Source organism: Petromyzon marinus, chromosome 29 (assembly GCF_048934315.1).
Source record: "Petromyzon marinus isolate PM22_M1 ecotype Great Lakes invasive population chromosome 29, UKy_Petmar_22M1.pri1.0, whole genome shotgun sequence".
NCBI classification, from domain to species: domain Eukaryota; kingdom Metazoa; phylum Chordata; class Hyperoartia; order Petromyzontiformes; family Petromyzontidae; genus Petromyzon; species Petromyzon marinus.
The window spans coordinates 5,697,615-5,723,046 of record NC_133695.1 but is presented as its reverse complement, the minus strand read 5'-3'; the positions used below and the strand labels follow the sequence as shown (position 1 = coordinate 5,723,046).

Below are 25,432 nucleotides of genomic sequence, written 5' to 3'. Positions count from 1 at the left end.
GAGCCTTCCCTAGGTCGTCTCAGCCTCAAATGAGTACCTGGTGCGGTGTGTAAACAAAGCCACTAGGGAGACAAAGGCGGCCGAGGGTGGTGATTGCCACCCTCCCGCTCGTTTGCCGTGCCACCCTTCATAGGTGCTCGCTAACAGCACTTGCCCTAACAGTCTGCTCAGGCTATATGGGGGATCTTTGACTGCGGTAGTGTACTGTGGTTAGCGCACTGCGCCAAGAACCCGGCGACACGAGTCCGATTCCCGCTCATCACCGATAACGGTGGCGAATATTTGAACCTGTCCTGGGCCTGCCCTAGGTCAACTCAGCCTTAAATGACTACCAAGTGCGGGATGTGTAAACATCAGGAATGGGGTAGACAAAGTCGGCCATTGGTGGTGTTGACAGCACTACCACCGCCACGTGTACCATGCCGGCCTTAATAGGTGCTCATTAACAGCACTTGCCCTGATAGCATGTTAAAGGCTATATAGGGAATCTTTTTTTTTATCTTTGACCGACTGCAAGGTCACGGCGACCCGAATGCCGTTTATCATGTGGCGGCAGATGCAACTTACTAACTAACCATCGGCGTGTAGCGACAAGTTAATTAACGTTGATTACTCGTGATGCGTGCTCCATATTGCGTGGTTAAAGACGGATCGGGGCAGAGAGTACCCCGCCGTGGAGATGGAGTGATTAGATCAACTCGTTTGCCAGAAGCAACCCTGTACATGCATCGGTGCATTGCCAGACTGTGAGATGGCAACGGCTTGGGAAGACCTTCATCTAGCAGTGGATAGAGCGTGGATAATGATGATTACTGTAATGATTAACCACCTACCCCACACCAATTGTCTTGATTCGGGGGGGGGGGGGGGTCATAATTTTAGTCAGGAATAGATTCCCTTTTTGGCTCACTTGATTAGCCATGACATCTGATAGAGCAAGTGCTGTTATCGAGCACCTATTAAGGTTCAAACTTGATTTGAAGCTTTCATGACTGCAGGAATTACTCTTTGGTTCTTCCGGTAAAGTCACGTAGAAAGAAAATAAATTAAATAATAGAATACGACGTTTCGATTGCAACACAAGCAATCGTCATCAGGTAGAACTACATTTGAGAGAGAGAGACTAAACACAGACACGGAAACACACAGACACACAAGCAGAGAGAGACAACAGAGATGCATATGTTGTGTCTCTCTCTGTGCGTCTCTGCATTGTCTCTCTCTGCTTGTGTCTGTCTGTCTCCGTGTCTGTGTTTAGTCTCTCTCTCAAATGTAGTTCTACCTGATGACGATTGCTTGTGTTGCAATCGAAACGTCGTATTATATTATTTTATTTATTTTCTTTTTACCAGTGACGTGTGGTGAGGTCAATGGCTGGGGAGGCACTGGCTAGTGTCAGAGCCAGATTCACACACTGAGGGGGGCGTCGCCTCACAGAGGGGGGCGTGTCTGACACGTCCCCTTCAGTGAGGCAGATGTGATTGCTGCCTCGCCTGGTGCTTTTTCATTGCAGTTGCATGACGAGACCAGCGAGCCGAAATATCTTTATACACACACGTGAAATAAGTTACCTAGAGTATGGAAGGCGAGGACATGAAATGAAGGGGTCTACAAACATGACATTGGTGACACACTGAGATAGTAACAGGCACGCGCTTATTGCCCGCGCTCCATCCAGTTACTGAGGGGTTGCGCAATCAGAGGGGAGGCTGAGCGCGTCGCTGCCTCACCTCTCGTCTCTTCCTGTATTTGCAGCGGAGCTCCGCAAATTTGGCGATTTTGATGATAAAAATGATTGGAATCGTACAGAAATGACATTTATACCACAGATTTAGTGGGAAAATCGTAATATTTATTGTATTTGATTATTCTTTTTTTTTACTTTTCGTAACAGCTATTTTCATTGGAGTATGAAAGGTGAGGCTCTGCCTGCCCTGCCTCCCCTGACCGCACGTCCCTGCTTTCTACGTGACTTTACCAAAAGAACCAAAGAGTAACCTATTAAGGTTGGTACGACACACGAGGGGGTGGTTTGACCACGAGACAAAGATCCCCCATAAACCCTTAACAAACTTCTGGGACAAGTGCTGTTAGCAGGTATGTATGAAGACCGACACCGCACACGAAGGGGTAGATGGAAAGCACCACACCCGGCTATCTTTGTCTCCTGAATGACGATGCTTTACACACAGCACCAGATGCTAATTTGACACCGAGGGGGGGCCCATGACCGGTTTAGATAATCGTCACTGGTGTTGGTGGCCATGAGCGGGAATTGAACTCTGGTCGCCAGGTTTATAGCGCAGCGTGCTAACCACTGCGTCACCGCTCCTCATATACACATATCAACGTACACACACAATCTATGTATACATACAACAAATATCTTGTGTAACATTTTTTACAGGCTGCTGGGGCAAATGCTTTCAGCGAGCACCTATTAAAGCCTACACCATACACACTCATACAAAGATAAAGAGCCACCGATATAGTTCAAGAGTCTCCACATGTAACTCTTGCCAATCAGTGGCGGAGCCAGTGGGGGGGGAGGTGGCACGTGCCCCCCCCCCCAATGATCCGATCGAAATCCCTAATTTCGATCGGATCACTGGGGTTTATTAGTAATAAATCGGCATTTTGCGACCCCCACTGCCACTGTGTAGCATATTATTACGTGCCAGGGACTCTATGAAATGATAGGACAATAGTCTGAGTCCATAATTGGCAATAAGTAACGGCAAAGCAGTTATAAGTGACTCAGAATTGTGCGCAGTTGCGTATACAGTCCACGACTTCCCTGAAGGCATACATTCAGCGAGCGCGATGCCGATCACGCACGGTTCAAATTCGATCCTCGATCGATGGCTGTGCCATCGTCGCACACGCGTCGAATAAAAAGCAAGGGACAAGTCCTTACTTACTAACAACTCCACTATCATTTTCCATTGCTGGAGGGGTTGCCCCCCCTACCTGAAAATCCTGGCTCCGCCACTGTTGCCAATTACACTTAATAAGACTTATCCTGGTCTCTGGAGTTCTCACCTAGTTAAACTAAATACTGTAAACTAAAACTCTCATTCATTATATTATCAGCCCGCATGCACCTCTCTGTATGTGATGAGCGTCTTTAAAGGTACAGAGTAAACGGTTGAAATTGGTTGAATATTCATGGCTTGCAGTCACATTCGAACATTCTCCGTCCATACGTGACATCTGTCGCGCATTATAAGTTGACTATTATCACTATTCTAGGCCCGAATTTTGGCCCTCCACCCTCAAGGAGATGCCCATATGTTAAACACAGGGTCCTTGCCAATAACATCTGGCAGCTCATCAGCATTTGTTCATGTTTCAAGTTTAATTTATTAGGTATAGCCCGTGTGAGCAATGCGGCTCTTGAGTCGGGTGCAACCGCAACAAACAAAATATGAACAGAGAACATCTTAAAGCGACGACGACGTGCAACAGAAACATCCTGGATAAACCAGCAAATCTTCCAGAAAAAAACACCGTGTTACAACGTTGTGTGCAAAAATCCCAGTGTGATGCAAATCAAACAATAACAACCATAAGACAATTTAGATTAAAGTTATCAGGCCAACTCCGCACTTCCGCAACAAACATGGCTTAACCATATGTTTTCGAAATCACCAAAATAAAGCTATAAAAACAATGTAACAACAGTAATCATAGGAACTGTGATTCAAATTTAACAATAAACGATAAACATAACACGTACGACAAAACTTGCAGCCATAGCTGGCAGCATAACACTCCCAATGTATAATGTGTGAGTGAGTCAGTGGTAATGTGTGAGTGTATGTGTGAGTCATCGTATTATGAGTGAGTCAGTGTATGATGTGTGAGTGAGTCAGTGGTAGTGTGAGTGAGTGTATGATGTGTGAGTGTGTCAGCGTATGATGAGTGAGTGTATGATGAGTGAATCAGTGTATGATGAGTGAATTGGTCAATGGTTGTGTGAGTGAGTGTATGATGTGTGAGTGAGTCAGCGTATGATGAGTGAGTCAGTGTATAATATGAGTGAGTCAGTGTATGATATGAGTGAGTCAGTGTATGATATGAGTGAGTCAGTGTAAGATGAGTGAGTGTATCACGGCATCCTCCCCGCCATCACGGCGTCCTCCCCGCCATCACGGCGTCCTCCCCGCCATCACGGCCTCCTCCCCGCCATCAAGGCCTCCTCCACGCCATCACGGCCTCCTCCACGCCATCACGGCCTCCTCCCCACCATCGTCTTCATACAAGCTTGACCACTACTGACGAGACGCTGCACGTCAAAGCCATTCCAGAATTTTTTCCTGGTGCCTAATCAATGCTGCTGGGATTGTGCACTCCCAGAAGGCCGTGTGGCTGACTCAATGCTTAAAAAAACTACTGAAAATCTTTAAGCGGAGGGACAGACATGTGAAGAAGGAGACGTATTGTCTGCTCATCTGTTGTGTTTACATTCCCCACGGCGGACGCTAATGATATTTTTCTACCGGAGAATGAGAGAGAGAGAGAGGGAAAGAGTCAACAAAGCCTTTGTGTACAGTGGGAGGTTGGGAGAAGTCTACGGGCTAACCCCTGCTCGCTAAGCTGCTAAGCTGCTTACGGCAACAAACCCCAATCCCTAAAAAAGAGCCACCGAAACCAGCACGCACGCCGCAAATGCTATGCCGGCAAAGTCACCATCATCACCATCATCACCATCAGCCATGATCTATCCCCGTCCGGATGAAAGCCTTCACAAGCTGAGTCTTTCACATTGCAACCCAGCGCAGGTAACAAACCAAGCACAACCCAGCACGCTCACAACTGTACCAGCCCCTTTTAACAGCTGTTGGGAAATTCGGCGTCATCGTCGTCATCATCATCGTCGTCATCATCATCGTCAGCAAGGATCATCAACTGCTGGACGACGGCTTCCCCAGACTGCGACGCAACGCAGGCCCAACGTAGCGCTGACGACACTCATGCCGATATCAATTCCGTTAAGGACCACTGGGAATTCACCATCCTTCATAATTAGCCACGATCTACCCACTGCTGGATGAAGTCCTCCCCAAAAGTTTGTGTTTCGTCACACCACATCGCCGTGCTGACACTCGCAACGCTCACCGCTCCGTCAGCCCAATTAACAACTCCCGAGAGATTCACCATAAACGAAAACTATATTAAACTTTTTTTTTATTTTACCAGGTAAGGACCACTGCGCTATATAGCTCTTACTCTTTGGGTCTTGCGGTAAAGTCACGTGGTAGGTAGAAAAATAATAGATCACGACGTTTCGGACGCAGCACAAGCGTCCGTCACCAGGCGAACGCTCGTGCTGCGTCCAAAACATCGCGATCTATTATTTTTCTACCTACCACGTGACTTTACCGAAAGACCCAAAGAGTACAGATTCCTGGTAGTCACGAAAGCTTCAAATCAAGATTATACAGCTCTTTTTCAGAAGCAACCCGGCCACAAATTATAGCTCAATAAAGTGGCTGGCTTATCATCTCGTGGAAATTTCTTGCAGTCAAATATATTCTAAAAGCATGTTTGTAAATGTGGAGGGAGAAACCAGAGGACCTGGACAAAAATCCACACGTCCACAGGGAGGACACGCAAACCCCAAATACACAGGCGTCAGTGTCGGGATTGAACCCACGACATCCGGCATACCAGGTGAGGTAGTTAACATCTTGCCACCGCGGCACCATCATTATCACCATCAGCCATGATCTATCCGCTGCCAGGTGACATCCTTTGGCTATGACGGCCTCGTGTTAACAGAGCTCGTGCCACAAGACAGAACGATCCTGCGGGAACACCGATGGGTGAATGGCATTTCTATACAACGTCTTGAATAACATTCATTCATTCTCTGCTCTGCATGTGCAACAAAGACAAAGATCCCCCGTGTAGCCTTAAATAGACTATTGGGGCAACTGCCTTTAGCGAGCACCGATGAAGGCTGGCACAGCACACCTATGAAGGGGGGTGAGTGGCCAGCACCACGCCCGGCCGCTGTTGCCTCCTCCTTTGCGCTGATGTTTACACATGGCACCAGGTACTCATATGAGGCTGAATCGACCTGAGGGAAGCCTAGGACAGGTTTGGATAATCGCCTCTGGTGTTGGTGGTCGTAAACGGGAATTGAACTCGGGCCGACGGGTTCGTAGAGCAGTGCGCTAACCACTGCGGCAGCGCTCCCAAAACTTAACCAACAACAACAACAACCGCCATTCACTACTAAGTGGCGGTGACGTCACCATGACGCTTGTGCCAGGCCATGTGCACCTTGAGGCCACGTGAAGTGTCGAACGCCCGCTGGCAGGAGGTCACGGGGCAGACCCAGGTGCCACTGGTCGACTGACTGAGATGACTGGCTGATGCACCACCTGTGCCCCCTAGTGTGCCAACCTGCTGTGCTTTAGCCACCCGGCGCTCCGCTCGTTGTTGTGAGCGTCGCTCCTCCGCCCTCCGTTGTTGTTGGAGGGCGACTGCTTCCAACTGCCCAGTAGCAGCGTCCTTCACGAGCCTCCTCCACAGAGGCCGATCTTGACACCGCTGGTACCAGTCATCGGCAAGTCCACTCAGCTCCACGTCCTCCTATACCACATCACTCCATCTCTTCTCTAGCCCGTGCCGCGCCCGTTTAGCCCCCTCGATCCGGCCGAACAAAAGCTGTTTCGGCATGCGGTGGCTGGGCATGCGGGCTACATGACCCAGCCAATGCAGCCTTGCCTGCCGGAGGAGCTCACCGATGGGACCGTGCCCAGATCTTTGATCAACACACGCGTGCGCACACACAAACGCTACGGACATGGTGGCACACGCCTGCGAGCCAACGTTTTGAATACAGGGGTTGGTGAATCACGTCGAGATTTTTGAAACTTTGCCCCCCAAATACACCTAAACTTGGGCTGCGAGCTGAAGAAGAAAAGCCAGTACAGCAAGTGGGTTGTTTGTGCGGACCTTTCCGCATTGTCTCGTCACACGAGGAAGTTATCATCCCCTGATGCTCCAGTTTATTTTGTCCAACAAGCGCTTTCAGAGTCGAGGGTTCGTGGATCATGCATAAATCTGTCAAACTCTCAAACCCGCCAAGCTTACAACGTGGTGAGGAGACGGCAGTACGGCAAGTAGGTTTCCTGAATCCGTCTTCGCAGAACCTTCACGTGCACTCCCCGAGTATGCACGGTGGGTTTTCTCCGGGTTTCCCGGTTACCCTCCCACATGAAGCCAAATGCTCATTAATGGTACTGGCCAAACATTCCATTGCAACAGCACCCTCTTAAAAAAATAACTCACTGAGCGTTTCATAAATAAATGATATTACATTAAAAAGTATGAGGCTGAAATCAATGGATAAGTGGGGACTGTTAAATCCTCTGCCAAACGACTTTCTACACTCAGGACTTCCTGGTTGAACACACGATATTAATATTACAGCACATCACTGCTATTTACACTAACCATAAGTAATCTGGGTGGATCAGTGGTCAGTGTACTGTGATACAAAGCAAACGACCCGAATTCAATTCCTGACCACGGCTAGCAATCAGTGGTGAGAAATAATCTGAATCGCTACTGGACATTCCACCCACACCTAACCTTTACACAAACCCACGCTGGCCAGAGTGGTCAAGTGGTGAAGTATGGTCAAACAATCCCCATGACTCACACGGCATGTAGAGAGGCCTTCATACCAGCAATTGACCGACAAATGAGCTGTATATTATTATTTTATGCAACAGCTATAGGCTTTCACCTGGTTCAGACCCACACCCGGTTTAGGCCCTCACCCGGTTGAGGTCCTCACCCGGTTCAGGCCCTCACCCAGTTCAGGCCCTCACCCAGTTCAGGCGAGAAGAGGTGGTTGTTTCTCATTTACAGCCCTTAGACAGTGGTGGGAATTCCACATGCCTATGGCAGTAGTTAATTTATCCTTAGGACAATCACCATTTACTTTCCCACACAGCGGTGCTCATTTTAGTGACCCTAGAGGGATGATGGGATGAGTTAACCCCCCAACCAGGATTTGAACTCCCGACCTTCTCACTGCGAGCCGCTCACTCTGGGAAGGTCGAGTAGCCCCCAGGTCGCCGCATATTTGTGTGTGGACAAATAGAACAGAGGTCTATTGATATATATTTACATTATTACCCATGATGCTCCATAGCAATCCGTAAACTTCAAACTAAGAATTATTTTCATTTTACCAGGTAAGGCCCACTGAGCTATATAGCTCTTTGTCACAAGCATTAACGATTTATAAGTTAGACTTCGTATTATAGCCCAATCCTGTGTGTATATTCATATACATCTTGAAACATATTGGGCTTGCCCCAAATTTATTTCAATTTGCACCGAGTGTCAAACTCTTCACGTGCACAACAGCGCTTCGTGATCCTCCGATGAAAAGGCGCTGGCTTAAAAAAATACATTGCAACTATCATTGCCATAATACCTCCATCCAGCTATTGTGACCACAGCTCACTTGGACTGACGGTGGACCTTTGTCCGCAGCGACCGGGCACGCGACCAGCGTCGGCAATGTGGTGACCAGTCGGCCGTGGCACCACCAATCGCAGCGACCTCCACCGGACCAGCGCAGCGGCACCGCGGAGCTCGGCTGTACCGACCGTTTGTTGTGGTGCCGTTGCCATGGACAACGAAACCGAGACAAACACGCGCGGGTTCGGCCAAGGAGATTAAAATATATAATTTGGGGGGGGGGGGGGGGGGGCGGGATGGCAGCGAGGAGGTGGTGGAACGGGGGGGGGGGGGGGGGGGGTACTCCGCCTCGGTTGTTTCTCATTGACGCACGAACCGCTCGTTAACAACATTTTGAAACGGGTTCACCGGGTTTCCAGCGCAGCATGCTAACCGTTGCGCCAACGCTCCTCCCTTAATTGTGTTAACGGTTAAAATAATAATAATGGCCGTTATTTATCCAGGATTGCCTTTTTCAGGTGGGTCTTGCTGCATTTGAGATATTTGGCCAATTCGATTAAGATAATCACGAGCATACACTAAATGATAATTCGCGTCGTCGTCGAGAATTTTAAGCAGACAATCCGTCTCTTTCACATGTCCGTCCCTCCGCATAAAGATTCCAAGTATTTGTTTTTTTAGTAGCATCCAAATCAGCCACACAGCCTTCTGGGAGCGGACAACCCCGGTGGCAATGCTTCAACACAAGCAAACTTCGGGACCGGTTTCGACAATCAATGTCTCAGTGGTCAGGCTCGCTTGTGCCGATGTGGATAAACCGCAACTGCCAGATGTTTATTGTCATTGAACCTCTCTGTTCAACACGGGGAATATTTCGAAGCAAAAACTAAACACTGGAATATATAACACGACTTAATAATCAGCTTGGTTGTGGAGGATATAAGCAACAAATGAAATAAGCGGACAATACGCCTTCTTCACATGTCAATCTCTCCACATCCTATCAGCCACGCGGCCTTCGGTGTTTTAGGCACGAGGCGACGTTATAGTCGCAAGCTGCCCCAGAGAGGGGGAGAGACACTGGGCGCAGAAATCATTAATTATGCACTGACCGAGTGACCCACCAGGGAGGGCTGGTGAGATTACAAGATCATGTGACCGAAGATTACCTTGAAACGGTACGAGAAAAAGAAGGTCAGCTCCACAAATGAGTCAACCATGCGATTAAACTTTCCAAAGCACCCGAATAATACACACGGGGGTATCGTTTTCAAGGTTATTATCGAGCCTGCCGGGGTGGCAGAGCGAAACGGCTCGCCAATTGGAAGGTTGCGAGTTCACAATCCTGGTTGGGTGGGCTGATTCAGCCCATCAATCCTTCAGGGTGGAAAACAATGAGTAACACTTTGTGGGGGAAGTCAACAGTGGTTGTACTATGTAGAGACATGCCTAAATTTACTACCACTACCACCACCAAAACCACTATCCACCCCTAAACTCCACCTCTACCACCACCACAAAAACCACAACCCACCTACCAACACCACTTGCCACTCAGCTAAGCTTACCACCACCCACCACCATTACCACTCACACCTACAATCACTAAAACCACCATCCATCTACCACCACGACCAACCACTAACCTACACCATGTTCGACTCACGTGTTGGTGTTGCGGATGATGCGGTTCTGGTCCATCTTCTGGCCGATGCCGTGCACCACAAACACCAGGTGAGACACGTCTGGAGGCCGGTCCTCCACCAGAGCCTCCTCCACGTAGCCCCTCTGTAGGTGCGTGCCGCTGCTGGATGCTGCGCGCGCACACAAAGACAAAGATCCCCTGTATAGCCTCAACCCTCCTTAGCTTCCGAGATCTGACGCGATACGTCTCCCGAATTTCAGCCGGGTCTGTCCTAGTCGATGACCCAGAAAATATTAGGCCATCCGGCGCACCACATCCAGTAAACCTTTTGCCATGGTTTCGACTTCTAGTCACGTGCCACCTACATTCAGTCTACCACGGAGACCTGTAAAATATTCGGTGAGAAATTAAGCCCTGCTCACATGAATACATTTGAAAAAAAATATGTATATAAACCTACTGTAGGTTCTATATCATGGGACCTCCTTTGCCAGTACCAAAATATGAGAATAGGTTTTTTTCCCCTTTTTTCTGGCAACAAAAAAACACCTTCTACAAGGAATCATGTCTGCATTAACGTAGATGGTCATCCCGAGCTCTCAATACTTTGATAGTGCATTGCCTTTGTGCTGTACGCCTTTTGGCGTCCTCTGGTCTAACACCGTTTGAGACGAGGCTCAAAAGAAAGCTGTCTCTGGTGTGGACCAATCAGTTTCAAAGACAATGCAAATATTATCAGAGTATGTTTTTTTTGTTTGCATTCTGACCACAAGCATTGTGGTTAATGCAGACGTGATTCCTTGTAAAAGGTCTTTTTTTTTGTTGCCAGAAAAAAGGGGGGAAAAAAACTATTCTCCTACTGTAGGTTTTTGTACTTTTAAATATCATGCATGAACATGGAAGTGCACCTTGCGGAGATGTTTAGAACGTGCAGGGGGCACACAGAGTCCTGCAGTCGGGCAACGGCCGACAGGTGACGGAAGGGGAAAGGGATTGTAAACGACACCGGGTTCGCTCAGAGGCGTTGGTGTGACCCAGGTGTCCCGTTTCGGTGTGCGGGCCAGCGCACACACTCACACAACCCCCACAAAAGACAAAGAATCCCTGGATAGCCTTTACCAGACCATTGGGTGCAAGTGCTGTTAACGAGTAGCACGGCACAGGAAGGGGGTGGGTGACCAACATCCACCACTCTCGGTCACCTCTGTTTCCCCAACCCTGACGTTTACACATTGCAGCAGATACACATTTAAGGCTGAGTCGACCAAGGGAAGGCCCAGAACCGGTTCAGATAATCGTCACTGGTGTTGGCCGAAAGCGGGAATCAAACTCGGGTTGCCAGGTTCATAGTGCCGCATACTCACCGGCCGTCTGGAACACTCTTCCTTCTGATATTAGGAAGCCACTGGTGATAAGAACTTTTAAATCTAGATTGAAAACTCATTTCCTAAGAACTGCTTTTTGTGTTTAGCTTCTTGTCCTTCCACCGCACCTTCGATGAGCACAGTTGTCTACATACGATGCTAAATAAGTTCAACATACATACATAACCACCCCGCAGAGACACGCATGCACGCACACGCACCCTTCGACAGCCCCAACTTCTGGCCCACACTGCGGGCGATCTTGGAGGTGGTGGCGTCACTGTAGAGGTAGACCTCATCCACCCCATTCCAGTCCACGTGGCTACGGTTCAACTGCAGGCTGTGGATGACTGCACACGCACAAACACGAGAACAACAACATCGGCCGATGATATTACGGACTTAGAAAAAAATCCCTTGTGCCGAGGCTAGCTGCAACAAAGAACCCGGTTGAATCCCACGCACCTCCGACTCACATCGAATCACCTCCTCGAGAACTCTTGCCGTGACAGATCCAAGGGGTGAGGCGGAGGGGATGTGATGGAGGCATTCGACCCCATACCCCCTCCCACTTTAGACCCCGGAAACTGGTGCATTATTGATATTCACCAGGGAAAATATATACGAAGATTTGTTTGCATTTTATTTATATATCAGTCAAATTTAAGAAGCTGGAAATTTCGGGACTGCCCCATCCCCATCCCCATCCTCCTCCCCCTTTCCTGGAAAGTTTCTAGATCTGCCTCTGAGCCCGTGCCGCCCCCGTTTAGCCCCCTCTATCTGGACAAACAGAAGCTGCGTGGGGAGGTGGTTGGGCATGCGGGGCTACATGACCCAGCCAAAGCACATAAATAAAGAGACAAAGATCCCCGGTATAGCCTACAATGGCTCTTGGGAACCAGTGCTGTTAGCGAGCACCTATTAAGGCTGGTACATCGAACGAAGTGGGTTGTGTTGCGGGTTATTAATGATGTTCTAATGCTCGGTTGGATTGTGGTATCACAGGAGTGTGAGGGCTGGAAATGACGTGGAGAGGCCTTAATCCAGAATTGGATCGAACAAGACAATACAATACACAATGATACTTCTTTTATTTGCACTTGGTAAGTACAAAGTCAAATGGTTTCCTTGACTTTGTACTTACGGGGCGGTGGTGGTGGGACGAGTCTCTCCATAGGACAACCACTGTTGACTTCTCCACAAAGTGGCAGAAATGTTATCGACCCCGAGAAGATTATGGGAGGAGTCAAACCTCCCCCCCCCAACCAGGGCTCAATCAACCAGGAATTGAACTCGCAACCCACCAGAGTGAACCGCTTGCTCTACGACTGGGCCATAAACTGGAGGTACCTGTTACAATAACCAGCTATACAACTGGCGCGTTCAACGGATCACTGCAAGGCTGACAGACACAGTAGGAGTATTGTGATTTTTTTTTATTGGGCAACAAAAGGACTTAAATCTCTGTCGATGTTACGCTTCTGATAGTTCAATGTAACCCGCAATTGTACGCGGGCTAACGAAAGGTGCGCGTGTGTGTGGGTGCGCGCGTGTGTGTGTGCGCGTGCACTCACGCAAAAAGAGACACCCACACACGCGTTGTGGCGAGCGCCCAACAAAAGTACATATGGGTGAGTTAAAATTTTTCAACGGTTTGACTTAACTTGATTCCTCTGTTTGTCTGGGTCAAATCTTGTAATCACAATTTCGTCCACTTCCCGTTGTCCAATCAATTCAAAAATTTGCACACATACTCAGATCCGGTGACAATGCATGCCTGTATCAAAATCGGCATCAATTAATCAATTAATTCGCTACTTTAAAGCAATTTTCATTTTGTACGGAAGCCTTATTATTTTTATATATATATTTGTGCAGGCCAACAACGCCGTGGTCCCTAAACTGTGGAATCGGCTCGCACAAAACGCAGGCACCGCGTGTCTCAGGTGCCATTGACGTACTTCTCGACCGCGAGTTAAACGAAGTTGTTAATAAAACCGTCGTTTAAAAAAAAACTTTTTTGAACGAGTTTATTTATTATTATTAATGTTCAAGGGCCCATCTTATCCCGTAAGTTGGGCGCGCCATAGTTTTTAAGTGGAACGTTATTGGTTATAACAGCGTGTAGGAAGCCAGCAGAGGAAGTATGTTTTGCAGGCAACGCCCTGCTGATGATACTCGGCAAGGCGAAACCGATCCAGAGTTTTGCCGTTAAAGCAAATGTTGCAGTTACGCATTGATTAGCAAGGATGTTTGGACTACTTTGTTCTGTGGAATGTACAAACAGTTGTCTACATATTCGTTTATTATTTGCCCATATTCCTCTGACTATGTGCAGCAAGGGCAGTACAAAATCAACTGCTGTACTGTACTTGTACGCTCCCCGTGTCTATATCTATATCGCCACATCTTCACCAACCCGCAGACCAGATTTTCAAATAATCCACGTGACGAAGGAAGGCCCTCATCCAGCAGTGGATTGACAAAAGGTGTTGTCCGTCCATCTGTGTACGAGTCATAATTCAGAGTATGCAAGGATTGTTGATGCAAAGAAAATCACCAACAATCCAGAAAAAGCCCCTAAAAAAAAAACTCCCCGCTTTTGGTGCTGCCCACACATCACCCGTAAGCCATGAGACGCGCCGATACCAAACGTGATTTAAGGACGGAAGCTTCTCCAATGTTCTCAGCGGTACCCGCTTATTTTTTGCTGTTGTTATGGAAATGTACTGATAACCGTTCGTGCGGATCGCCGACTCACGCGCACTCACAAAAACAATTCTCAAAACACTAATACCAGTTCCCTCGGCCTTATCCGAGTTGCAATATGGAAGTAACATTCCAAAAGTATCCTTGTTTATTATTCACAGTACTTTATTAATATTGTGCTTGTTTAAAAATAATGATAGGTTCTGTCAACTTGTAACACGGCCGATGCATGGTATTTTCTCCCTCGCTCAGAGAGAATGACTCAACGGGCATGACGAACCACAGACGAGGCAGTGAGCTGGCACCACTCATCATACGCTGACTCACTCACACATCACACACTCACTCACACTACCACTGACTCACTCATCATACGCTGACTCACTCACACATCACACACTCACTCACACTACCACTGACTCACTCATCATACGCTGACTCACTCACACATCATACATACACTCACTCACACTACCACTGACTAACTCACACATCATACATTGACTCACTCATCATACGCTGACTCACACATCACACACTCACTCACACTAGCATTGACTCACTCACACATCATACACTGGGAGTGTCATGCTGCCAGCTATGGCTGCAAGTTTGGTCCTACATGTTATGTATATCGTTTATTGTTAAATTTGAATCGCAGTTCTTATGATTACTGTTGTTGCATTGTTTTTATAGCTTTATTTTGGTGATTTCGAAAACATATGGTTCAGCCATGTTTGTTGTGGAAGTGGGGGGTTTGCCTGATAACTTTAATCTAAATTGTCTTATGGTTGTTATTGTTTGACTTGCATCACACTGGGATTTTTGCACACAGCGTTGTAATACGGTAGTTTTTTTCTGGAAGATTTGCTGGTTTATCCAGGACGTTTCTGTTGCGCGTCGTCGTCGCTTTAAGATGTTTCTCTGTTCATATTTTGTTTGTTGCGGTTGCACCCAACTCAAGAGCCGCATGGCTCACAGGGCTATCTCCATATATATAAAAGGCAAAGTTGTGAATATCTGTGTCTGTTCAAAATGTTTAGCGTACTTCCTGACATGCAACAAACTTGAAATTTGCCATGTGGGTACTTTCCAGACTGTACAACATGCAAAAATTATAAAAAAAAACTTTTTCTGGGGGGAGGGGAGCTCAATAATGCATTTTTTTTTTGCACGGCAAGTGACCCAAGTTCGATTCCCGCTCACGGCCACCACCGGTGACGATTATTTTAACCGGTCCTGGGCCTCCCCTAGGTCGACTCAGCCTCAAACGAGTAAGTGCTGTGGTGTGAACATCGCCACTGGGGAGACAAAGGCGGCCGCGCGTGGTGGATCTAAGTCCCGGGTGAAGTCGGGTAGTACAGCTAGTACCTAATAAATGAAACTTGAACTTGAAACCAACAATCGCCCAAGCTCTGCGGTCCTCCTTATATTCAGACAATTTTAGCCAATTAATAAGTGTGTTTATACATGTTGGAAGGAAACTGGAGCACCGGGAGAAAACCCACACATGCCAGGGGGCGGTAGGGGGGGGAGACTTTTTGTCCATCAATACTTCATCCCACTGACCCATTAGCTGTAGCCAGGAATCGATCTCAGGTCACTGGGTTCATAGTGCAATGCGCTAAGGGGCCATCCATAAATGACGTCACGCGATTTTGGACGATTTATGACCCCCCCCCCCTCGTCACACGGCGTCACAAAAAGTCAGACCCCCCCTCAAATATGACGCCACAAAATTCTGCCCCCCCCCCCCAAAACCATATTTCCATTTTGAAAATAAAACATGCTTCAAATCGCTTTAAACTATTGTCATTTTAGTGCGTATTTAATGTGGCGCTGCACTCTGATGTTGTAAAAGTGTTGTTATAACAATTAGTGTTGTTATAACAATTCTATATTTATTTAAAGTTGCGCATTTTGATGTGACGTCACATTTCTCAAACCCCCCCCCCCTCGTCACACATCATCACAAATGTCTGAGCACCCCCCCCCCCAGGTGCCTGACGTCATTTATGGATGGCCCCTAACTGCTATGTCACCGCTCCTGCCGAAATTGTGAGCAGCTTTAATAAAGATGGAAACTTGTTTAAACGTTTCAATGTCCTTATCTCATGCCTGTCAACCCCTTATCAGTGCCTACCTTATTACAGACCAATTCAGACCTTATCAGATGTTCTTGTGCCATTGGCTGGGCTAAAGGTGCAAGTTATTTTGAACGTGACTCAAACAATGGACTTTAGAACTGTAAAGTGATTTGTGTTTTACCGCCGTATGGTTTCTTCTGAGAAAGTGGCCGATAAGGGATTTTCTAAGGCCGGAAAACCCAAAGTTTGACGGCGCAAATCCTTTGACCAAATCCATTCTTACGTTAATCTCGCCTTGGGCAGAAATGTTAATCTTTCAACATTAACTTTAAACTTTTTATTCCTGGAAAATTTAATTGCAAGTAGAGTGAAGTTAATGAAAATCACAGTTTTTTTTTTCAAAGTATTCCCCCGATAAAGGTGTAGCCCTGAAATGTGTTCCTTACGTCACTTTTGGTGAAAGAGCCTCCAACAGCAGGAGCTCTGGGGAGCCCCCTCTGCAGGATAATATTGGCTTAACTCTTCCAGCGCTCCGATTAGCATACATACACATGTCTTTCGAGAGCTGGGAGTACCCACACTTTGCCCCACTAAACACAACCTGTCGATAGACTAACTGTGCTGTACACATTTATACTGCTGGGTGGACAGAGGTGGAGGAGGGTAGGAAATATAAAGAATAGGTTTTACCCTTGATTAATCCGTACTCTTTGGTTCTTTCGGTAAAGTCACGTGGGTATAAAATAAAATAAATCACGACGTTTTGGGCACATCATCAGGTTCTTTCTCACCTGATGACGGACGCTTGTGTTGCGCCCGAAACGTTTTGATTTATTTTATATTATACCTACGTGGACTTTACCGAAAGATCCAAAGAGTATGGGTTTTACCCTTTCTGGCAATAAAACAGGTGTTAAGATGTTCAAACACCAAATATTAAAACTTTTGCAAGGAATCAAGTCTGCATTAACCACAAGGTACTTGTGGTGAACATGCAAACAAACACGCTCTGGTAATGTCTGCATTCTTTTTCCTGTAGAATTCTATGCAAAAGGCAAGCAAAGCAGCCGTTTCAGAATATCTGGCTCCAAATCCTCCTTAATGTTTACTGACCCGTGTCCACTTTTAAAGCCCTTGCATTGCTCAACGTTTGATCATTCTGTGTCCTCCTTTTACTCCTCCCAAACCACACGCCACCCTCGATCATTTTACCTCCCCTTTCCACCAAGGGTCACCCTAACATTTAACAAACATATTTCAGCTGCCAAAGACATTTTTCGTCACCAGGCGATGCTGCCGTCCACCCACAGCTTCCCACAGCAACGCTGTTCACCGCCAAGTCCCGAAGGTTAACCGGGAGCCAATGCATTATTTTTTACTCATTAAAAGATTTCACCGGCAGAATCCCTTGCGATGAAACGTCTGATCATGCAAAGGGTGTCCAGGGTAGCGACGGTGGCAATGGACACTAACGACAATCGCGACGATCGGGCACGACGATCGCGGTGGCAGCGGTGGTGCCAGCCTTACCGTCTCGGTTCTCCGGCCGTGGTGGCGGCGGCGGTTGCTCCTGCTCTGCCTCAAGCGGTGCCGGATGGCACGGTTGCCCGCGGAACCGCGCCAGGTGCTCGGTCTCGATCAGGTCGCTGTCCTCCTCCTCCAGCGGCTGCCAGGTGCCGTCCACGAACCACTGTCCCCGCATCACCGCCACCCTCTCCACCTCTGTGACATCAACATCATTGACAGCCATGGTCAATCCACTGCTGGATAAAGACCTCCCTCCCCCACCCACTGCCCTATGACTATCTACCAAGTCGCCCCCCCACCCCCGAAATCCCGATGGCAACCTGATTGTGCACAGTGATCCCCATTCAAACACTATCCAGGCTTAACCCTACTTAGCATCTGAGATCTGATGGGATCGACTGCATTAAGGGTGATTTGGTTGAATAATGATTAACGGTATTAATCATACGAAAACTCCACAGGAGACGTTATAAAGACATCAGAGGAAGTGTGCAAGTGAGTGGAACGGTGGTAATAAATGTTAGGGATCAGTGGGTTGGCATGGGCCCCCCTGCAAGATATTAAATTGGCGGCACCCCCCCCCTGCCACCCTGTCCAAATTTGCTTCCACTCCAGCTATGTTTGTAGCCCGGAACTTGGGCCCTTCTGGCCCGGGGGCTCTGGTGCAGTTGCACCGCCTCCGCACTTGATAGCTAAAGCACTGGGAGGAACAAAAGTCACGGTTAAATATCAAACTATGGGGTGATACTGTGTATGCATTGGTGCTTACACATTGGTGCGCACACATAAATAATTATAAAAACTCAACACATTGGTCAATACTCTTTGGTTCTATTCAGTAAAGTCACGTAAAAGTATAAAACAACAAAAATAAAAAAAATTAACGACGTTTCGGCCCCATTGGTCAATAACACTGTGGACTTAAAGTATATAACAGGCAACGTTTTGAGCAATGGGTATTTACTGTGAAGGACCATTGCCTGAAACGTCACCAAGTACACAGTCAACATCGCTGTTCCACGTGCTCCTTTAAAGTATCGGGCAGTGCCAATCTGAATTGGTGGTCACGAGCCGGTGGTGTAAATTCCACGTTCCTATGGCTGGAATGTGTTGGTACATAGGCGTTGAACAACAACCTGTTGATTACTCTTTGTTTTTTTCGGTAAAGTCACGTTGATTTTCACCCAAGCGTAAGCCCCCTAGTCAGGTGATACTCATTTTACCAGCTACACAGAGGGATGAGGTAATGTTGACAGAGCCCAGCTGGAATTTGAACAAACACTTACAGTTGCAAGTGGTACTGTATGGCAAGATCATTATCATCATTAAGGTTGGCTGTGCCGAATTCTCATAAGTCATCCAATTCTTGATACAGTATTCCATTAAGCAAACCACTGCCAACAAAAAAATGGGTACTTCCTATGCCAACGTAAATTGACAAAATCAATGGACAAACATATACGGTACTGTACTTGCATTGTGTATACTGTACAGACAACACTTTCAGATTGAATTTAACAAGGTACTTTATAGACCGGTCAGTCCACTGCTGGATTACTGCCTCCCTGCACCGTGTGGGTAATTTGGGTTATTTGACCATACTTCATCACGCTGGCCAGTACGGGTTGGTGAAGGGGAGCCCATACCCAGGACCGGCTTGGTTTAGATACCGCGTGCCACTGATGTTATCCACAGCAGGGAATTTAACTCGGGTGACCAGGTTCATAAAGTGTGAAGCACTGCACTGTATTAATTGGTGAATCAGTAACATCACGACACCCCTAGTACATATATCTTAGGGTTTTTTTTTTATTAATTTTAGAAATGTATTCCAAATATTTAATCCCCTCCCCACAAAACATCCGAGAAATGGGAAGCCAGTCGAGAAGTTTCCAGAACCCCATAAATGTTTTGTATGGTGACATTTATCGGTCAGGTTATTATTATTTTTTACCACACATCCTATTCTTTTGCGCATGATGGCAGAATATGTTTAGGAGCTCGATGCCAATGTCGAGGTATGCTGCGCGCCAAGACGAGAGGGCTTCAGGAGACGGAGTTCGTATAGATTTTGCTAGTCCTCCTCCTCCTCCGTTGCGGTAACGCAGACTTAAGTGGTTTACTATCCTGTCCATAGTTTGGTTTGCATGGCCACAATCGCACTACCGTGGTTTATCTTTAATGTACTTCCATGTATCTCAACGTATGTTTACATGTTTCTATGCGTCTCTACGGGTCTCTATATGCCTATAGGTCTCTATGGAATTACTATGCGGTCCGTAATTTGTGTTGCATGGCCAGTCATAGCACCGTGGCTTGCAAAGGAGACACGCACATCGGCTTGTTGATGTTCTTATGCGGTAGCTCTTTTGCTTACATAAATCAAAGGTCATATGTCGTACATGGCTCATCATCAACATCATAGGTTACCGGTACGCTCTGGTCACGAATGATCCCAAACTCGACTTGTGTACGACAAAAAACGTTCGGGTAAGTCTAGAGACTGACACACTGGCCCACAAATGGACAGATTGAGTTTCTTATCATGTAAGCAAGCATATTTTGCCGGCACACGAACAATGACTCTCACCTTGCCAGTAGACTGGATAACATTCCTTGCTCGCCACCGACACCTCGTAAAGTCCACCCCTCACGCACACCGGCTCTGTGTCCTCCCCGACTCCTCCACCAGCGCTAGCGTGGTACCTACGGTATGCAAGTTCCACCTGCAACGAGTCGTAGCCATTGAAAGGCTTCCACGCCTTGCGCTCATCCCTGTAGAACCATCTGACCTCCTCGGGACCCAGCTCCTCCACAGCATCGGCCGAAAGGCGGGATGACGTTCTGGCACGTGATCTTCTGGAGGACCCGTCCAACGGCTCACCATGGTCCCCAGGATCTTCGAGACCTGAGGGGTCGCAAGTCCCCATGGGATCCATGGACCCAGTGTTATGGACTCCGTCGTCCAATTCCATACAAACGTCCTCCAGCATTGTCCTCCGATGGGGCTGCTCCAGGAGCCTTCTCAATGTAGTTCTCCAGGGCCTCCACCAGGACCTTCTCCTCGAAGTCCTCCAGGTCCTTCTGCTGGATCTCCTCCAGAGGGTTCTCAATGTCCTCCTCCACCACGGAGTTCTCTCCCCGTCTCTCCCCTCAATGTCAGCCGTTTCTCTTGGGTGAAAGACATGGACAGATTGCTGTGATTAGAGCCCTTTAATTGAGAACAGACAGAAGACATCATTGTGAATAAGCCCCTTTACAGGGAGATTATCAGTAACAAATGTAATTAATGACAAAAAGAAAGCAATGATGATAATGGACAACATGATTTAGGGCATTATATGTCAAGATTATTATGATGGACGATACAAATTAAGATCATGAACGACAGAATTGAGGAGATTATGATGACGATGATGATGATTATTGCCATGGACAACCGGATTTAGATGACTATCGAGATGACCATGATAATGACGATAATGGACAAGATGCCTGAGAAGATTATGATCAGGGCAATGATTATAGTCATTGAAAACAGAACTGAAGACACTATCATTGTTATATTGATGGTGATGGATGGACAATGATGATTTTGATCAGGATGGGAAAAAAAGAATGCGGAGATGATGATGATGAGGAACAGGAAGATTACGAGATAAAAGCAATGATGTTTGACAAAGAGAGACTAGGGTTAACTAACTATTGTTATTGTACCAGGTAAGGCCCACTGAACAATGTAGCTCATTTTCAGAAGCGACCTGGCTCTATCACAAATAATAGCTCAACGAAGTGGCTTATGACGTGGAAATTGATAGCACCATCCAAATACTCTAAACGCGTGATGTTGATTCTAAATGTGGAGGGAAAAATCGGAGGTATCCGAAGGAAAATCAACGCGACCACGGGGAGAGAGCAACACACCGCAAACTCCAAATACACAGCAGCAGCAGGCGTCAGGGTCTGGATCGAACCCACGACCTCCTGTATACCAGGCGAGGTAGTCAACATCTCCTAGCCACAGTGGCGTTCTTAAAACTAGATCCGGTAAACCAATAACCGTTGTTCAAAATCGATTACCGGTTTAACAGTGGAATTTTGCTAACGGATGCACACTGGTTGGTACGCACGGACGTACAAACCGCACGGCGGTCGAAGCCACCGGGTTTCTCTGTTAAAGATTGCGAGGCGTGTCTGTATGTACGGCAAAAACCGGTAAACCGTTTTTCATGCGGTTACCGGTTAATGCAAAACACGATTTAAGAACCCCGCCCCGAGAGACACAATACTCACAAGGGAGATCCTAATATGTAGACAAAAATCCACGTACATGGACCGATGTTGAAGATGCACTCGTGTGTGTGAGGTTGATGATGATAGTGTGAGGGGAACGGTGTGAAGGGGGTGATGATATTGAGGTTGGTGATGTCGAAGATGATGATGATGGTGTGAGGAGGGTATGTTGATATTGAGGTTGGTGATGTGGAGGCTGATGATGTTGAGGATGGTGTGTGGTGATGACGATATTGAGATTGATGATGTTGAGGATTATGAGGAGGGTGTGATGAGGAGGGTGTGATGAGGAGGGTGTGATGAGGAGGGTGTGATGAGGAGGGTGTGATGAGGAGGGTGTGATGAGGAGGGTGTGATGAGGAGGGTGTGATGAGGAGGGTGTGATGAGGAGGGTGTGATGAGGAGGGTGTGATGAGGAGGGTGTGATGAGGAGGGAGTGATGAGGAGGGTGTGATGAGGAGGGTGTGAGGGAGTGATGAGGGTGTGAGGGTGTGATGAGGAGGGTGTGAGGGTGTGATGAGGAGGGTGTGAGGGAGTGATGAGGAGGCTGTGAGGAGGTAATGAGGAGGTTGTGAGGAGGTAATGAGGAGGTTTGTGAGGAGGTAATGATGACTGTGTGATGAGATGAATGGATCCGAGTGTAGACTGAGTGGAACCCCACACGGACGTGCGATAGTCAACATCGTAGAGCTAATGACTCCCCTCGTCATTACCGCTGCTAATTCTACACAACGCACAAATTACTCCAACACAACCACACGTACGTACCCAAAGGTGAGCAACGATGCGTTGCTGATGATGCTGATGATGCTGCTGCTGATGATGTTTACGATGTTGATGACACTGCTGCTGCTGGCGCTTGTTGATGATTTTGCTGCTGCTGATGATGATTTTGCTGCTGCTGATGACACTGCTGCTGCTGATGATGATACTGCTGCTGCTGATGATGATGACACTGCTGCTGATGATGATACTGCTGCTGATGATGATACTGCTGCTGATGATGATGATACTGCTGCTGATAGACACTGCTCCTGCTGATACTGCTGCTGATGACACTGCTGCTGCTGATGATGATGATACTGCTGCTGATAGACGCTGCTGCTGATGACACTGCTGCTGATGACACTGCTGCTGATGACACTGCTGCTGCTGATGATGATGATACTGCTGCTGATGACACTGCTGCTGATGATACTGCTGCTGATGACACTGCTGATGATGATCTTGCTTCTACTGCTGCTGATGATGATATTGCTTTTACTGCTGTGTGCTGATGATGATCATGCTTCTACTGCTCTGTGCTGATGATGATCTTGCTTCTACTGCTGCTGCTGATGATGATCATGCTTCTACTGCTTTGTGCTGATGATGATCATGCTTCCACTGCTACCGCCGATGATTATTTTGCTTCTGCTGCTTTTTCTTAACGCCGCTGTTACTGATTGTAGCGACGATCGTGAAAACTCCTTGCCGCTACGACTGAAGCTGATGCTACTGCTGCTGATGATGATCAGCCGGCTACTGACGCCTACTCGGCGTGACACACGCGCGCACTCCGTCTGTCTTTAAACATCACGGGGTGTACTGTAGCGTGCGAGTCTCCGTGTGTGTGTCGTGTGTGTGTTTGTGTGCGTGTTGTCTATATATTAATATATTAAACACTGTATCACTCGCACGTGTGGCCGCTTTAGCGCCACCGCGTGGCCAATGCCGGGGAGCGGTGGCGGAGCGGTTAGCGCGCTACGGCCCCCCCACCCCCGCCGGCTTTACCCACCCGGGTTCGATTCCCGCTCGCGGCCACCAACGATTATCACGAGCCGGTGCTGGGACTCCCCCTAGGTCGACTCGGCCTCAAATGAGTATACCCTGGTGCGGTGTAATAAAAAAAAAACATCGCAACCGGGCGTGGTTGCTGGGCCACACACCGCCTCGTGTGGCCTCAAATAGTCTGTTACAGGCGACACGGGGGTCGAACTTTGTTTATATTAATACTTACTCTTTGGTTCTTTCGGTAAAGTCACGTAGGTGTATGGATTCCTGAAGTCACAGTTCCTATGATCATTGTTACATTGCTTTTATGGCTTTATTTTGGTGATTTCGAAAACGTTTTTTTTGTTTGGCCATGTGTTTTTTTTGTTGTTAGTACGGAGTTAGAATGATTGCTTTAATCTACGTCGTCTTGTGGTTGTTGTTGTTTGACTTGCATCCCACTGGGATTTTTGCACAGAGCGTTGGTGTACGGTGCTTTTTCTGGAAGATTTTTGCTGTTTTTTCCTGGATTTTTCTGTTTGCGCATAGTCACTTTAAGATGTTTTTCTTGTTCATGTTTTTTTTTATATTTTTTGTTTGTTGCGGTTGCACCCGATTCAAGAGCCGAATGGCTCACAGGGCTATACCAAAATAAATGAAACTGAAAACTGAATCGAAAGCTTCTAATCAAGATTATATTAAACACTGTAACACTGCACACGTGGCCACTTTGCGCCACCGCGTGGCGAGTCCCAGTATTGTTACTCACCAATGTGTGTAAATCTGTCTCCGCCTGATGATGCTTGTTGTAATTACTGGCGAAACGTCGTACTCAGATTGTAAATGTTGTGGATGTTCTCTCCGCCACACCGGTTCGTGCTGTACTGGTAACGAATTGGCGCGTTCTGTTCACGTGACAAACATTACTAATTGCCTATGTCGGGTGGTGGCGGGTTTAATGACAAAATTATATTTACACGATCTAAACCCCCCAAAAAACCCTATATTTTGTATCATAAATGTATTATGATTATTTACAGCGGCCAGCGTTGAAGTACCATGGTCAAATTATGTCGTGGAGAGGCCTTCATCCAGCAGTGGATTGACAGAGGCTGTAAATTAGTCGTGTTATCACACAAGTTGTCATCATTACCACCACCACCGTCATAATCATCAGCAGCAGCAGACATTCACCAATTATCCATTCCAGTTATCAGCATCACATCTGATTCCTCCAGTATAAATAGATATTCTGATATCCAGAACAAGACCATGCAAAGTATAACGTCGCAATCAATGCCCGATCCACATGCGAATGAGACATCACAGCGGTTATCTTGGCTTGACAACCTGAATGTGAAATTGTAGTTGTTGCTCTGTGTCTACATCAGCGATACGAATGAAGAAGCATCATTATCAGCAGCTATTATCTCCTCTATCCACTGCTGGATGAAGGCTGTCCACAAGCCTTGCAACGCTCCATCCCAACGACGGAACGCAGGCTGATTTTATCACTCCATCTCCCCGGCAGACGTGCTGTCTGGATGTGTTCTCTCCCTTGGCTGACACTCCGTAATAAGTCTCGACCACCGGGCCATCATCAT

At 47.3% G+C, this 25,432-nt stretch overlaps 1 protein-coding gene across 6 annotated transcripts in view; it reads right to left on the bottom strand.

The window, feature by feature from the left end:
- The window catches only part of DDHD1 (DDHD domain containing 1), a 38,400-nt gene extending 14,661 nt beyond the window's left edge, over positions 1-23,739 (bottom strand). For 3 of the 6 annotated variants that reach the window (XM_032962454.2, XM_076070494.1, XM_076070496.1), the window contains exons 1-5: positions 22,077-22,813; positions 20,374-20,954; positions 17,787-17,978; positions 11,682-11,810; positions 10,118-10,265 (exon numbers count right to left, since the gene is read on the bottom strand). In XM_032962454.2, coding sequence (XP_032818345.2) covers positions 10,118-10,265; positions 11,682-11,810; positions 17,787-17,978; positions 20,374-20,954; positions 22,077-22,786 — 1,760 coding nt within the window. In that variant the 5' untranslated portion in view covers positions 22,787-22,813. Of the gene's footprint in view, positions 1-10,117; positions 10,266-11,681; positions 11,811-17,786; positions 17,979-20,373; positions 20,995-22,076; positions 22,815-22,844 lie in introns of those variants that run through there. The other 3 variants (XM_032962453.2, XM_032962450.2, XM_076070495.1) reach the window with 3 other exon arrangements.
- Between the last annotated feature and the right edge of the window lie 1,693 nt (positions 23,740-25,432).